This window comes from Hyla sarda, chromosome 12 (genome assembly GCF_029499605.1).
Source record: "Hyla sarda isolate aHylSar1 chromosome 12, aHylSar1.hap1, whole genome shotgun sequence".
Lineage (NCBI taxonomy): Eukaryota > Metazoa > Chordata > Amphibia > Anura > Hylidae > Hyla > Hyla sarda.
In genome coordinates this window covers 64531401-64548418 of record NC_079200.1, presented here as the reverse complement: position 1 = coordinate 64548418, position 17018 = coordinate 64531401, and the positions used below count along the sequence as shown (strand labels likewise).

Here is a 17018-nt window from a genome sequence, read left to right as displayed (position 1 = left end):
TACAGGATAATGACACTGACACTTGGGGTACAGGATAATGACACTGACACTTGGGGTACAGGATAATGACACTGACACTTGGAGTACAGGATGATGACATTGACACTTGGGGTACAGGATGATGACATTGACACTTGGGGTACAGGATAATGACACACTGACACTTGGGGTACAGGATAATGACACTGACACTTGGGGTACAGGATAATGACACTGACACTTGGGGTACATGATAATGACATTGACACTTGGGGTACAAGATGATGGCAATGACAATTGGGGTACAGGATAATGACACACTGACACTTGGGGTACAGGATAATGGCACTCACACTTGGGTACAGGATGATGACTCTGACACTTGGTGTACAGGATAATGACACTGCTGACACATGGGGTACAGGATTATGACGACACACTGACACTTGGGGTACAGGATGATGACATTGACACTTGAGGTACAGGATGATGACAATGACACTTGGGGTACAGGATAATGACAGACTGACACTTGGGGTACAGGATAATGACACTTGGGGTACAGGATAATAACACTGACACTTGGGGTACAGGATAATGACATTTCGGGTACAGGATAATAACGCTGACACTTGGGGTACAGGATAATGACACAGACACTAGGGGTACAGGATAATGACACTGACACTTGGGGTACAGGATAATAACACTGAAACGGGGTACAGGAAAATGACACTGACACTTGGGGTACAGGATAATGACACTGACACTTGGGGTACAGGATAATGACACTGACACTTGGGGTACAGGATAATGACACTGACACTTGGGGTACAGGATAATGACACTGACACTTGGGGTACAGGATAATGACACTGACACTTGGGGTACAGGATAATGACACTGACACTTGGGGTACAGGATAATGACACACTGACACTTGGAGTACAGGATAATGACACACTGACACTTGGGGTACAGGATAATGACACACTGACACTTGGGGGTCACCTAACAATGGATGCTGATGAGAATCATGGAACCGTAAGATCTCTGCTAGTTGAGGGGGGACATGTTGTTTAGCGGTTTTATGTAAAGATAGAATTACTGGTATCATACTATTTCCCTCTATTTGAGTTTTAGATTGCGGGGGGATCCGAGCGCTGGGGCCCCCTTGATCTCTTGTATGGAGCCCCGGCCCTCCCCTTGAGCGGGGGCTGCCACGCCCCCTCCATATATGTCTATGGGAAAGCCATTTTGCTATCTTTGGCTCTCCCATAGAGATATATGGAGGGGGGGGGGGGGCGGCCCTCGCTTCGTACAGGGGTCATGGCGCACCACTCTAGGGGAGAGCAAGGGCCCCATACACCCCCAGCAATATAAAAGTTATCCACTACCCTGCGGATAGGCGATACGCTTTTTTCATGAGATATCTCCTTTAATGATTCTATGTGGGAATTATTGCTGTGATGATGATTAGAAAATGAATACTGGAATCATTCTACTTCGCTGCATGTCACATATCATTGTGAATACGGAGGACTTCAGGGATGGGGTGACTACCTACAGTCACCATATTGGCTTCCTTTCCAGGATGAATAAACCATGACAGCAGGGTAGAGATGACTACACAAGTCTAATAGAATATCCCATCATATTTATCATGATTCCTAAATGATGGTAAACAGAGGTTGGCACAGACACACTGAAATGCCTCTGTTGATTAGGGACCCCTGAACTAAATTTACCCAGGAGCCCCCTTTCAGTTGTTGGAGGGAATAACATATTTATTCAGATAAAATCACCACACATTGCCCATAAAAAGCTGCCACACAATACCACATTACTACATACCACAATAATACCAGTAATACCACAGCCAGATCCATGACAGGATGACTATAGGTGGAATCTCCCTTATGCATGCAATGTCCTTATGGCCCTTTATATGTGGGATGATTGACAGTATGCAGCCACATTGGATGATTGACAGTATGCAGCCACATTGGATGATTGACAGTATGCAGCCATAGGAGATTATTGACAGTATGCAGCCATAGGGGATGATTGACAGTATGCAGCCATAGGGGATGATGGACAGTATGCAGCCATAAAGGATGATTGATAGTATGCAGCCATAGGGGATGATGGACAGTATGCAGCCATAGGGGATGATGGACAGTATGCAGCCATAAAGGATGATTGATAGTATGCAGCCAAAGAAGATGATTGATAGTATGCAGCAATAGGGGATGATGGACAGTATGCAGCCATAGAGAATGATGGACAGTATGCAGCCATAGAGAATGATGGACAGTATGCAGCCAAAGAGGATGATTGATAGTATGCAGCCATAGAGGATGATTGATAGTATGCAGCCATAGAGGATGATTGATAGTATGCAGCCAAAGAGGGTGGTTGACAGTATGCAGCCATAGAGGATGATTGATAGTATGCAGCCATAGGGGATGATGGACAGTATGCAGCCATAGAGAATGATTGACAGTATGCAGCCATAGAGGATGATTGATAGTATGCAGCTATAGAGAATGATTGACAGCATGCAGCCATAGAGGATGATTGATAGTATGCAGCCATAGAGGATGATTGATAGTATGCAGCCATAGAGGATGATTGACAGTATGCAGCCATAGAGAATGATTGACAGTATGCAGCCATAGAGGATGATTGACAGTATGCAGCCATAGAGAATGATTGACAGTATGCAGCCAAAGTAGATGTTGGACAGTATGCAGCTATACGGGATGATGGACAGTATGCAACCTAAGAGGATGGTTGACAGTATGCAGCCATAGGGGATTATTGACAGTATGCAGCCATACGGGATGATGGACAGTATGCGGCCATACGGGATGATGGACAGTATGCAGCCAAAGTGGATGTTGGACAGTATGCAGCCATAGGGGATGATGGACAGTATGCAGCCATAGGGTATGATGGACAGTATGCAGCCATAGGGGATGATTGACAGTATGCAGCCATAGGGGATGATTGACAGTATGTAGACATAGGGGATGATGGACAGTATGCAGCTATAGGGGATGATGGACAGTATGGAGCCATAGGGGATTATTGACAGTATGCAGCCATACGGGATGATGGACAGTATGCAGCCATACGGGATGATGGACAGTATGCAGCCAAAGTGGATGTTGGACAGTATGCAGCCATAGGGGATGATGGACAGTATGCAGCCATGGGGGATGATGGACAGTATGCAGCCATAGGGGATGATGGACAGTATGCAGCCATAGGGGATGATGGACAGTATGGAGCCATAGGGGATGATTGAGAGTATGTAGCAATATGTGATGATGGACAGTATGCAGCCATAGAGAACGATTGACAGTATGCATCCATAGGGGACGATTGACAGTATACAGCCATAGTGGATGATGGACAGTATGCAGCCATAGTGAATGATGGACAGTATGCAGCCATACGGGATGATGGACAGTATGCAGCCAAAGAGGATGGTTGACAGTATGCAGCCAAAGTAGATGTTGGACAGTATGCAGCTATACAGGATGATGGACAGTATGCAGCCTAAGAGGATGGTTGACAGTATGCAGCCATAGGGGATTATTGACAGTATGCAGCCATACGGGATGATGAACAGTATGCAGCCATACGGGATGATGGACAGTATGCAGCCAAAGTGGATGTTGGACAGTATGCAGCCATAGGGGATGATGGACAGTATGCAGCCATGGGGGATGATGGACAGTATGCAGCCATAGGGTATGATGGACAGTATGCAGACATAGGGGATGATTGACAGTATGTGGACATAGGGGGAGATGAACAGTATGCAGCTATAGGGGATGACGAACAGTATGGAGCCATAGGGGATTATTGACAGTATGCAGCCATAGGAGATGATGGACAGTATGCAGCCATGGGGGATGATGGACAATATGCAGTCATAGGGGATGGTGGACAGTATGCAGCCATAGGGGATGATTGACAGTATGCAGCCATAGGGGATGATTGACAGTATGTAGACATAGGGGATGATGGACAGTATGCAGCCATAGAGGATGATGGACAGTATGCAGCCATAGGGTATGATGGACAGTATGGAGCCATAGGGGATGATTGACAGTATGTAGACATAGGGGATGATTGACAGTATGTAGGCAAAGGGGATGATTGACAGTATGCAGCCATATGTGATGATGGACAATGTGCATCCATAGAGAACGATTGACTGTATGCAGCTATAGGGGATGATTGACAGTATGCAGCCATAGGGGATGATTGACAGTATACAGCCATAGTGGATGATGGACAGTATGCAGCCATATTGAAGATGGACAGTATGCAGCCAAAGAGGATGGTTGACATTATGCAGCCATAACAATGATTGACAGTATGCAGCCAAAGTAGATATTGGACAGTATGCAGCTATACGGGATGATGGACAGTATGCAGCCTAAGAGGATGGTTGACAGTATGCAGCCATAGGGGATGATTGACAGTATGCAGCCATACGGGATGATGGACAGTATGCAGCCATACGGGATGATGGACAGTATGCAGCCAAAGTGGATGTTGGACAGTATGCACCCATAGGGGAGGATTGACAGTATGCAGCCATACGGGATGATGGACAGTATGCAGCCAGAGAGGATGAGGGAGGACAGTATGCAGCCATAGGTGAGAATGGACAAAATGCAGCCATAAAGGATGATTGACAGTATGCAGCCATAGGGGAAGATTGACAGTATGCAGCCATAGGAGATGATTGACAGTATGCAGCTATAGGGGATGATTGACAGCATTCAGCCATAGGGAATGACTAACAGAATGCAGACATAGGGGATGGTAGACAGTATGCAGCTAAAGGGTATAATGGACAATATGCAGCTATAGGGTATGATGGACAGTATGCAGCTATAGGGTATGATGGACAGTATGCAGTCTTAGAGGATGATTGACAGTATGCTGCTATAGGGGATGGTTTACAGTATGCAGCTATAGGGGATGGTTTACAGTATGCAGCTACAGGGCATGGTTTACAGTTTGCAGACATAGGGGATGGTAGACAGTATGCAGCTATAGGGGATGGTAGACAGTATGCAGCCATAGGGGATTGTAGACAGTATGCAGCTATATGGGATGGTTTACAGTATGCAGCTATAGGGGATGGTTTACAGTTTGCAGACATAGGGGATGGTAGACAGTATGCAGCTATAGGGGATGGTAGACAGTATGCAGCCATAGCGCATGGTTTACAGTATGCAGACATAGGGGATGGTAGACAGTATGCAGCTATAGGGGATGGTTTACAGTATGCAGACATAGGGGATGGTAGACAGTATGCAGCTATAGGGGATGGTTTATTGTATGCAGCTATAGGGGATGGTTTATTGTATGCAGCTATAGGAGATGGTTTACAGCATGCAAACATAGGGGATGGTAGACAGTATGCAGCTATAGGGGATGATTGACAGTATGCTGCTATAGGGGATGGTTTATAGTATGCAGCTATAGGGGATGATTGACAGTATGCAGCTATAGGGGATGGTTTATTGTATGCAGCTATAGGGGATGGTTTATTGTATGCAGCTATAGGAGATGGTTTACAGCATGCAGACATAGGGGATGGTAGACAGTATGCAGCTATAGGGGATGATGGACAGTATGCAGCTATAGGGGATGATGGACAGTATGCAGACACAGTAGACAGTATGCAGCTATAGGGCATGGTTTACAGTATGCTGCTATAGGGGATGGTTCATAGTATGCAGCTATAAGAGATGGTTTACAGCATGCAGACATAGGGGATGGTAGACAGTATGCAGCTACAGGGGATGATGGGCAGTATGCAGCTATAGGGGATGATTTACAGTATGCAGCTATAGGGGATGGTTTACAGTTTGCAGACATAGGGGATGATTGACAGTATGCAGCTATAGGGGATGATGGACAGTATGCAGACACAGTATACAGTATGCAGCTATAGGGCATGGTTTACAGTATGCAGACATAGGGGATGATTGACAGTATGCAGCTATAGGGGATGATTGACAGCGTTGAGCTACAGAGGGTGATACAGTCATATAGGGTGATTGACAGCTAGAGGGGGTGACAGCTAGAGGGGGTGACAGCTAGAGGGGGTGACAGCTAGCAGCCATAGACGATTACTAACATCTTCATAGGGGTGATTTACATCTAGCAGTTAGAGAGGTTCTGCAGCAGCTGTAGGCAGTCGTCTGTTTCTAGCAGTGGGGGTGGGGTGTACAGTCCTCGCAGCCCCTCCCTCCAGTAATAAATGATGCTGCCCTGGCTGTCGTGTGCAGTCTCTATACTGGAGCAGGTAGAAGGGGTTAAGCAGGGAGCTGAGCGGCTGCCAGTCTAGGAGGAGCCCGGGTCCGGATTGCGGAGGTTCGGTTCTCATCTCGGTGCATTCAGCAGCAGCATTGATCATCCAGGGAGATGAGCCCCCCACCCGGTGACACCCCGCCGGTCTGCCCCCCATCCAGCATGGCCCCCCCAAGTCCCATTCACTGACCATGGTGCAGAAATCCCGCAATGGGGGGGTCTACCCCGGCCCCACCGGGGAGAAGAAGCTGAAGGTGGGCTTCGTGGGGCTGGACCCGGGGGCCCCGGAATGCAGCAGGGACGGGGCTCTCCTCATTGACGGCTCCGAGCACAACACAAAGAGGAGCAGCATCCTCAGCAGCAAGAGCCGCTCAGCGGTGCCCGGGACCGGGAAGCCCCCGAAACGCAACGCCTTCTACCGCAAGCTGCAGAATTTCCTGTACAATGTGCTGGAGAGACCCCGGGGCTGGACCTTCATATACCATGCCTATGTGTGAGTACAAGGTGGTGGGGGGCTCAATGGGGGAGCATGCTGATCATTGGGGCACGGTACATCAGGGTACCCCATAAATAGGGTACAGCCAGCCATAGGCATAGTCTGCAGTGGTGGTCTCCAAACTGTGGACCCCCAGATGTAAAACTACAACTCTCAGCATGGGGTGTGAGTACATTGTGATGGGGGCTCTACACAATGCTAGAGGGGCTGTCAACACTGGAGCACACTGGGGTACAGTACATCATGGAATATCAGGTTACCCCATAAAGAGGGTACAGTTGGCTAAAGGTATAGTCTGCACTGGTGGTCTCCAAACTGTGGACCCTTAGATGTCGTAAAACTACAACTCCCAGCATGGGATGTGAGCACACTGTGATGGGGGCACTACACAATGCTAGAGGGGCTGTCAACACTGGAGCACACTGGGGTACAGTACATCATGGAATATCAGGTTACCCCATAAAGGGGGTACAGTTGGCTAAAGGTATAGTCTGCACTGGTGGTCTCCAAACTGTGGACCCCCAGATGTTGCAAAACTACAACTCTCAGCATGGGGTTTGAGCACACTGTGATGGGGGCACTACACAATGCTAGAGGGGCTGTCAACACTGGAGCACACTGGGGTACAGTACATCATGGAATATCAGGTTACCCCATAAAGGGGGTACAGTTGGCTAAAGGTATAGTCTGCACTGGTGGTCTCCAAACTGTGAACCCCCAGATGTTGCAAAACTACAACTCTCAGCATGGGGTGTGAGCACACTGTGATGGGGGCTCTACACAATGCTAGAGGGGCAGTCAACACTGGAGCACACTGGGGTACAGTACATCATGGAATATCAGGTTACCCCATAAAGAGGGTACAGTTGGCTAAAGGCATAGTCTACACCCGTAGTCTTCAAACTGTGGACCTCCAGATGTGGCAAAACTACAACTCCCAGCATGCCCGGACAGCCGTTGGCTGTCCGGGCATGCTGAGAGTTGTAGTTTTGCCACATCCGGACGTCCACAGTTTGAAGACCACAGGTCCATACTAACACTTCCATCGGTAGGTGGCATCAGTAGACATCAATGGGTATTCATTAAATAATAAGGGGTTCCTGGGGTACACTTAACAGCAGAATGTAGTGTAAAATGGGGGTACAAGGCTAGGCCATCAAGTAAAGTAACTAGAGGTGAAAAATTAGGGTACCCTTAATAATTTACAAAGTAACCATTTGGGGGTACAGTAACGATGATCGGCAGTCTAAGTATCCGCAGCTTCACAGCTGTAAAGTTGGAGCCCTAACATAGGCCTGCAAAGAAAATGTAGGGTTCACAAAATGGGGGTTCACACAACAATGGGGTACAAGTCTGCCGTCAATACCCATATGATAGGTGCAGCAGGCAGGTAAGTCTGGATCCTCAGACATAGGAGTGGTCTTCTCTGAAAGACATCATATGGTAGTTTTTAGGGTGTAGTGGAAACTGGGTGTAACAAAGGACAGTAGTTTCCAAGTCATAGGGCTGTACCGTCGTTTCAGATGTATGGTTACGTCCCTTCGATACTTAGGGTGCACTATATAGATTACCTTGCTATATCATGATGCTTTGGCTTGTATTGTTACATCATTATGCTTATGCTGATATAGGAAGCTGTCTATCAAATTGTGGGTAGTGGATTGACGTCATGTTGCCCATTTAGGTTCCTAGAAAGTACTGAAGATACCAGGTGCAGTATTTAGTCCTATGTTATAGCTATTGGTGGTGTTGATGGTGGTGGTGGGGGGTTCTGTGACTGAAGACCGGTGGGGTGTTTTACAGAAATGTTGAACACAAGCTATACATATGTGATACCTATAGGTTAAATTGACTCATTGAGGACACTATGTTGCCATTTGTGTTACTCGATGCCAACATGAGGTACAGGACTCATAACATGAAGAGGAGATTTGTTTCGAAATTCAATCCATACAATGATCCTATGCACTTTAGGACCAGGCCAGCGACCATTGATGGTCAGGTGGCACTTAGGTTCAAGTGGAAGATGCAGTATATTAATGTTCACCTATATGGGTGGTCAGGATTTTGTTTCATTGTTCATGGTTTTAAAACTCAAAGTGGGGTGGCAAATTAACCCTTAGTTTATGGACCACAGATATATGACTAAGCATAGCCCATGTTTGTGAGCTATTCTCTCATTTTAAGAAAGCTTCTTTATTAGAGGATGGTTGGACACCCTATGGGTTCTTTGCACAGTATGGATCTTTTTATACTTTCCATAGTATATTTTTGCCTTATTATTGTTACTATATGGCTATATCATCCCTCTGCCTTTTAACAACCACACCCCAACAATGTCTTCCTCAAATTGGATAATTCTTTAGCTATCATTACAGTCCAAGATCTAGTATGAGCCTGCCTTTTCCTACAGCGTTTGAAGATGTGTCTTATGGTCCATACAATGGTTACATCTCGATCAGTGGTCAGCTTTTTTGAGACTTCAGCTTAGAACTGATGTTTTTATTAGATTCCTGAGCAGTAGGAGGCAAGATTGTCTGCGAATTTGGTCCATCCCACTATTTGTAGACACAAAAGGGGGGAACCTTCCATTCAAAACATCTACAACGTCACAGCTGGAATTCTTGTGCGTCGAGAGGAGCAAAAAGCTGAAGATGTCTTGGTGGTGTAGAGAATACATACAGCATCTGTCCTCAGGGCAGAACCATGTGGAGCTGTAGTCTCTGTATCTACCAGATAGCACATGATAGAACATTCCTTGGCTTATTCTTGTCCTTGGAATGACCACGAGATTGATCTCCCTGAGAGATGTCACTTCTGTAGTAGATGTGGGGGGTTTTCATAGAGCAGAATGCTACATTAGACCCTAATCCACAAACACTGATCAATGGAGATCTTTGCAGAATGTCAGCTGGTGTGAAACCTCTCAGGAAGGTGTGATCTCCTGCCTCTCTTATAGACGTGAGCTTCTTGTTACTGAATAAAGACTTAAAAGAGTACTCTGGCGAAAATTAACTTATCTGCTGCTGAGGTCCCCCCGATATCACCGGGACTAGACCCCGGCGCTCTCAGCAAGGAGTGCGTGTCGTCTACTGGTAGACGGCACCGCTCCATTCATTTCTTTGGGAGCGCCAATGATGCCCGAGAGCTGTACTCATGTCTTTTTGGCGCTTCTATAGGAATGAATGGAGCACATGCCGGCTGCAGCACGTGCTCCATACTGAGCGCCGGGTCCTGTCCCGGTGATCGTGGGGGGCCCCATCGGTCAGACCCCCACGATCAGTTATCTATCCCCTATCCTGTGGATAGGGTATAAGTTATTTTTCATCAGAGATCTCATTTAAAAGAACAGTTGACCATGAAAGATCATAATCTGTAAGTCCATTGTAACAAACAGATTGCCAATGGGAATAGAAAACAGGCTATCAGAGAGGGTTAATCTTTTTTTCTTGGTCTTTGGTCTTAGATCTATCTATCATTCTTGTATTGGTAAAGGTCAGTGAAGACTGGAACAAAGGTATCCCAACTCTCCTTTGAGCGTCTTCACCCACTGGCTTTTAGCTTTGAGGTCTCTAGATCTCAATGTTAACATTGATAGACTGCCCATATGATATGGGATAAGTCAAAATTTATATTTGATATGAACTGAACTTTTTTCTAGCCAAAAAAGATTTTACATATATGTTGTTTAAGACCTATGTCATATATACCAATTTGGTAGCACCTATAGATATTATGGTGAAGTTGGGTGGCCCAGGTCAGACCCATGCCTTCTAATCAGGCACCTGTTTTTTGCTGACACGGTAGGGAGTGTAACTATAGGGACTGAAGTGTATAGTGCTATGGGGGGTGTAGACATAGCAATGGTGCCTTAAAACTGGGTGCCAGAAGGGGCCCACTAGCACCTCTGGCACATAATAAGACACCAATATTATAATGGCACATCAAATTTTGACTTTGGCCCCAGAAGTTTCATGGTACACCTCAAAGGGCAAATAAGTTAGGGATGGAGGCTTATGTTGGTCAAACCATCATAAGAAGAAGCTCTTGGGCTGTTTTTCAGCAAAGGGACCAGGACAACTGATCCATGTAAAGGAAAGAATGAATGGGGCCATGTATCATGAGACTTTGAGTGAATACCTCCTTCCATCAGCAAGGGCATTGAAGAGGAAATGTGGCTGGGTCTTTCAGCATGACAATGATCCCAAACACACCACCCGGGCAACCAAGGAGTGGCTTCGTAAGAAGCATTTCAAGGTCCTGGAGTCTCCAGATCTCAACCCCATAGAAAACCTTTGGAGGGAGTTACTCTAGAGGAGATCTGCATGGATGAATGGGCCAAAATACCAGCAACAGTGTGTGATAACCTTGTAAAGACTTACAGAAAACATTTGACCTCTGTCATTACCAACAAAGGGTATATAACAAAGTATTGAGATGAACTTTTGTTTTCAACCAAATACTTATTTTTATTTGCAAATAAATTCTTTTTTCCCCCATTATGTCTCTCATAGCTGAGGTATACCTATGATGAAAATGATCTTTTTAAGTGGGAGAACTTGCACAATTGGTGGCTGACTAAATACTTTTTTTGCCCCACTGTATATGTCGCCATAGTTACAGACTACAAATTCCTGCGGTCACAAGTTACTCAATTCTCCCTGCCACCACCGCCATCTTCGATAATTGAAGGAAGTAGCGGAATAACACATGACGATAGGGTCAGGGTCTGTTTGTAGTCTGTAACCATGGAGACACATCGGTCTACACAGGCGATGGATGTACATTATAATACAATGAAAATCATTGGCTGACAATCGGGGACAATTTATTCTACAAAGGTCCATAGCAGATATTACTGCAATGTCTTATTAATAGCTTCTTAATGTATGAGTCAAATCCTATTCAGTTGAAAGAGAAAATATCTACGATGGGGAACGATTCATTTTACGATGAATATGTAGGATAATTCCACTTATTACCATGTTGAGGAATAACTTGCATTCTCTAAGAACCCAGATTATAAATAGTGCATCACTGTGTTTGCCGATAACTAAAGAAGGAATAAATCCATCTGATGGTTTGCATAGGGACCTTTAAGAGTTCAAAATTTCCTGTAATGGACAGATTACTGGGTAAAGGGGGATACGCCTTTACCCATATACCTAAATATAATCTACAGAAACAACTAAGTGAATACAACTAAGCGAATTATGTGAATACATTACAATACTTATCCTGTACAGATCTTGTATTATACTCCAGAGCTGCACTCACTATTCTGCTGGTGGAGTTACTGTGTACATACATTACATTACTTATCCTGTACTGATCCTGAGTTATATTCTGTATTATACTACAGAGCTGTACTCACTATTCTGCTGGTGAAGTCACTGTGTACATACATTACATTACTTATCCTGTACTGATCCTGAGTTATATCCTGTATTATACTCCAGAGCTGTACTCACTATTCTGCTGTTGAGGTCACTGTGTACATACATTGCATTACTTATCCTGTACTGATCCTGAGTTATATCCTGTATTATACTCCAGAGCTGTACTCACTATTCTGCTGTTGAGGTCACTGTGTACATACATTGCATTACTTATCCTGTACTGATCCTGAGTTATACCCTGTATTATACTCCAGAGCTGTACTCACTATTCTGCTGGTGTAGTCAATGTGTACATACATTACTTATCCTGTACTGTTCCTGAGTTACATCCTATATTATACTCCAGAGCTGCACTCAGTATTCTGTTGGTGGAGTCACTGTGTACATAGATCACATTACTTATCCTGTACTGATCCTGAGTTACATCATATATTATACTCCAGAGCTGTACTCACTATTCTGTTGGTGGAGTCACTGTGTACATACATTATATTACTTATCCTGTACTGATCCAGAGTTATATCCTGTATTATACTCCAGAGCTGCACTTACTATTCTGCTGGTGAGGTCACTGTGTACATACATAACATTACTTATCCTGTACTGATCCTGAGTTATATCCTGTATTATACTCCAGAGCTGTACTCACTATTCTGCTGGTATTATACTCCCACTATTCTGCTGGTGTAGTCACTGTGTACATACATTACATTACTTATCCTGTACTCATCCAGATTTGCTATTCTGACCAGGCTCTCTTCTACCAAATGATTGTGCTACTGATATGAGGATTAAATGGATGATATGCTATATTGCCTGGTATGGGTTGTCTGTGGGTCCCTTACTTAACCAGCCTGATGAGCTCCTATTTACCATATTAAATTAGCCAAATTCCCCACACAAGTCAATGGAGATCTATGGAAGCACTCTGCCTAATCCATAACTTTCCACTTCTCCAGTGATTTCTCAAGTGAAATCAGCCAAAGTAAATGAACAACAAGGGCCATGTGAACCATGTCCTACCAGCAGGTAAGGGTCCCATTGGTGGTGCACACAAAGATCAAGCAGTTATGGCATCTCCTGTGTATAGTACGATGGGAATACCCTGTACAATATGTTAAAATCATATTAAGACATGACAGTGTAATGAATATGACATGGCTTTTGTCATTAGCTCAGTTCTAGAATGGTGTCCCCAAGGTCTGGTGGAACTACAAGAAGATAAATCATTTCCATTTCATTAAAGTGGTCCTGTCACGTGTGTGTTGGAGGGCAGCCATTTTGCAGGCTGTACCTAAAGGCTGTTGTAACCTCCTTGGATCTAGAAATGACAGTAAACTAGGTCAGTAATCTTCATGAGGCAGCAATACATTATGAAGACCCTTCTGACTTAGTAGGTGACTGTACCTTAACAGGCAGCTTCACTTAAAGCCACTTCTCATGGTCTTGATCCCAATGTCTTACCTTATGGTGCCACCAGAAAAACATAAACTATTTGGGCAAGATATGGGCTCCTACAAATCATGCCACTCTTACATACCCTTTGGAATAAAGTTGTGGTATTTTTCTTAATGGCTCCCAATAAGCCATTGTTTTCCTGAAATCTTTTAATATGTATCTTCGCACTAATGAATCAAAAATGGGCATTAAAAAGAATGGACATCATAATAGAATGGAATGGGTGTCCTGTCAATATCTGGTTTACCTGTTTACAATGATGGCTTCTGTAGAGGAAAGAGGCTCTAGAGCATGATGTTTCCACCCCCATGCTTCACAGTAGGTATGGTGTTCTTTGGATGCAACTCAGCATTCTTTCTCCTCCAAACACAACGAGTTGAGTTTTTACCAAAAAGTTCGACTTTGGTTTCATCTGACCATATGACATTCTCCCAATCCTCTTCTGGGGGGGCGGGGGAGAAGCACATGATTGGGGGGGGGTAAATACCGTTAAATACTGTGGAACTGCCATAATTTACAAAAGTACCATGATACACATTTTTGGTCATACCGCCCAGCTCTAACGGAAGCCCTAAAAAGTTGCAAAATGGCATTTTTTTTTTCATTACGCCCCACAAATACATTTTTTTTGTATTGCCGCAGATTATGTTATAAAATAAGTAATGTCATTACAAAGTACAAAAAAAAACCCCTTATATAGGTCTATAGGTGCACAATTGAATGCGTTATGATTTTTATAAGGTGGGGAGGAAAAAACGAAAGTGCAAGAACGTTAATTGTTTTGAGTCTTTAAGGGGAAAATGGGCTGAGTCTTTAAGGGGTTAAGATACATTGGAGTAAAATTGCTTTTTTTATGGGAGTAAGGTAGCCCTGAATCCATCAGGAGCCAGCATAGGAAGTGAGTGTTTCTGGGCTCACCATCTTTATCGCATACTAAAAGGATCTGAGCTGATGAGAGTGGCCTGGTGGTGAGGAGTAATGGGGCTGAACTCCGCAGCTAGGAGACTATTTGTCTGCTGGTCATTCAACAGTGCCCTCACAGATACAACACAGACATTCATTTCTTTGATCATTTCCTAGTTGGCGTTGTTCATGTTCCGTTCCTGCCCCCCCCCCCCACCCCAAAATTCAGGCTACCGACAGGTCATATGACTCAAAATGCAAGGGTTTAACATTTTACAGTCATGGCCATAAATGTTGGCACCCCTGAAATTTTTCTAGAAAATGAAGTATTTCTCACAGAAAAGGATTGCAGTAACACATGTTTTGCTATACACATGTTTATTCCCTTTGTGTGTATTGGAACTAAACCGAAAAAAGGAGGAAAAAAAGCAAAATGGACATAATGTCACACCAAACTCCAAAAATGGGCTGGACAAAATTATTGGCACCATTAACTTAATATTTGTTTGCACACCCTTTGGAAAAAAAAATAACTGAAATCAGTCACTTCCTATAACCATCAATAAGCTTCTTACCCCTCTCAGCCGGAATGTTGGACCACTCTTCCTTTGCAGACTGCTCCAGGTCTCTCTTATTGGAAGGCGCCTGTTCCCAACAACAATTTTAAGATCTCTCCACAGATGTTCAATGGGATTTAGATCTGGACTCATTGCTGCCACTTCAGAACTCTCCAGCACTTTTTTGCCATCCATTTTTGGGTACTTTTTGACGTATGTTTGGGGTCATTGTCCTGCTGGAAGACCCAAGATCTTGGACGCAAACCCAGCTTTCTGACACTGTGCTGTACAGTGTGACCCAAAATCCATTGGTAATCCTCAGATTTCATGATGCCTTGTACACATTCAAGGCACCCAGTGCCAGAGGCAGCAAAACAACCCCAAAACAACATTGAACCTCTACCATATTTTACTGTAGGTACTGTGTTCTTTTCTTTGTAGGCCTCATTCCGTTTTCGGTAAACAGTAGAATGATGTTCTTTACTAAAAAGCTCTATCTTGGTCTCATCTGTCCACAAGACATTTTCCCAGAAGGATTTTGGCTTACTCAAGTTCATTTTGGCAAAATGTATTCTTGCTTTTATATGTCTCTGTGTCAGCAGTGGGTTCCTCCTGGGTCTCCTGCCATAGCGTTCATTTCCTTTAAATGTCGACAGATAATTCGCGCTGACACTGATGCTCCCTGAGCCTGCAGGACAGCTTGAATATCTTTGGAACTTGTTTGGGGCTGCTTATCCTCCATCCGGACTCTCCTGTGTTGTCACCTTTCATCAATGTTTCTCTTCTATCCACGCCCAGGGAGATTAGCTACAGTGCCATGGGTTGCAAAGTTCTTGATAATGTTGCACACTGTGGACAAAGGCAAATGTAGATCTCTGGAGATGGATTTGTAACCTTGAGATTGTTGATATTTTTCCACAATTTTGGTTCTCAAGTCCTCAGACAGTTCTCTCCTCCACTTTCTGTTGTCCATGCTTAGTGTGGCACACACAGACACACAATGCAAAGACTAAGTGAACTTCTCTCATTTTTATCTGCTTTCAGGTGTGATTTTTATATTGCCCACATCTGTTACTTGCCCCAGGTGAGTTTAAAGGAGCATCACATGCTTGAAACAATCTTATTTTTCCACAATTCTTCCTCAAGATACCATTTTCAAGGTACCTGCTTGCTGTCAGTAAATAGAAACATTCATGGTATTGCATATTTCTATAGCAGTAGTCTCAAACTGTGGCCCTCCAGTCGTTGGCTGTCCGGGCATGCTGGAAGTTGAAGTTTTGCAACATGTGGAGGGCCACAGTTTGAGACCACTATAGGCTAAGAAACTACAGTCCTTATTAGTGGAAACAACCAGGGGTTGTCTGAAAGGGGTGGTCTCCATCTTCCTGCACCCAATATCTTATAATGAGAATGCAAAAATAATATTTGAGATACTTTTTGCAAATTTATTAAAAGTGAATAACTTAAATTTCCCATGAACATAAGTATTCAGACCCTTTCCTGTGACATTTGCTATTTAGCTCTGGCTCCTCCCATTTCTCTTGATCATCTCTGAGATGATTCTACACTTTGATTGGAGTCACCTGTGGTCAATTCAGCTGATTGGACAGGATTTAGAAAGACACGGCCCTGTCTATATAAGGTCTCACAGCTGACAATGCATATCAGAGCAAAAACCAAGTCATGAGGAGGAAAGAACTGCCTGTAGAGCTCAAAGACAGGATTGTGTGGAGCCAAAGATTTGGAGAAGGGTACAAAAAAATTTTGCTTCTATGAAAGTTCCCAAGAACATAGAAGCCTCCATTTTTTTGGGAACAACCAAGACTCCTCCTAGAGCTGGTCACCTCACCAAACTGAGGAAGAAGGGACTTGGTAAGA

General features: G+C 44.3%; 1 protein-coding gene across 5 annotated transcripts in view; it reads left to right on the top strand.

Annotated features, from left to right (window-relative positions):
• The first annotated feature begins 6171 nt into the window (after positions 1-6171).
• KCNQ2 (potassium voltage-gated channel subfamily Q member 2) overlaps positions 6172-17018 on the top strand; it is a 98169-nt gene continuing 87322 nt past the window's right edge. For 2 of the 5 annotated variants that reach the window (XM_056548950.1, XM_056548947.1), the window contains exon 1: positions 6177-6820. In XM_056548950.1, the coding sequence (XP_056404925.1) occupies positions 6519-6820 (302 nt within the window). In that variant the 5' untranslated portion in view covers positions 6177-6518. Of the gene's footprint in view, positions 6821-17018 lie in introns of all 5 variants that reach the window. The other 3 variants (XR_008849336.1, XM_056548948.1, XM_056548949.1) reach the window with 3 other exon arrangements.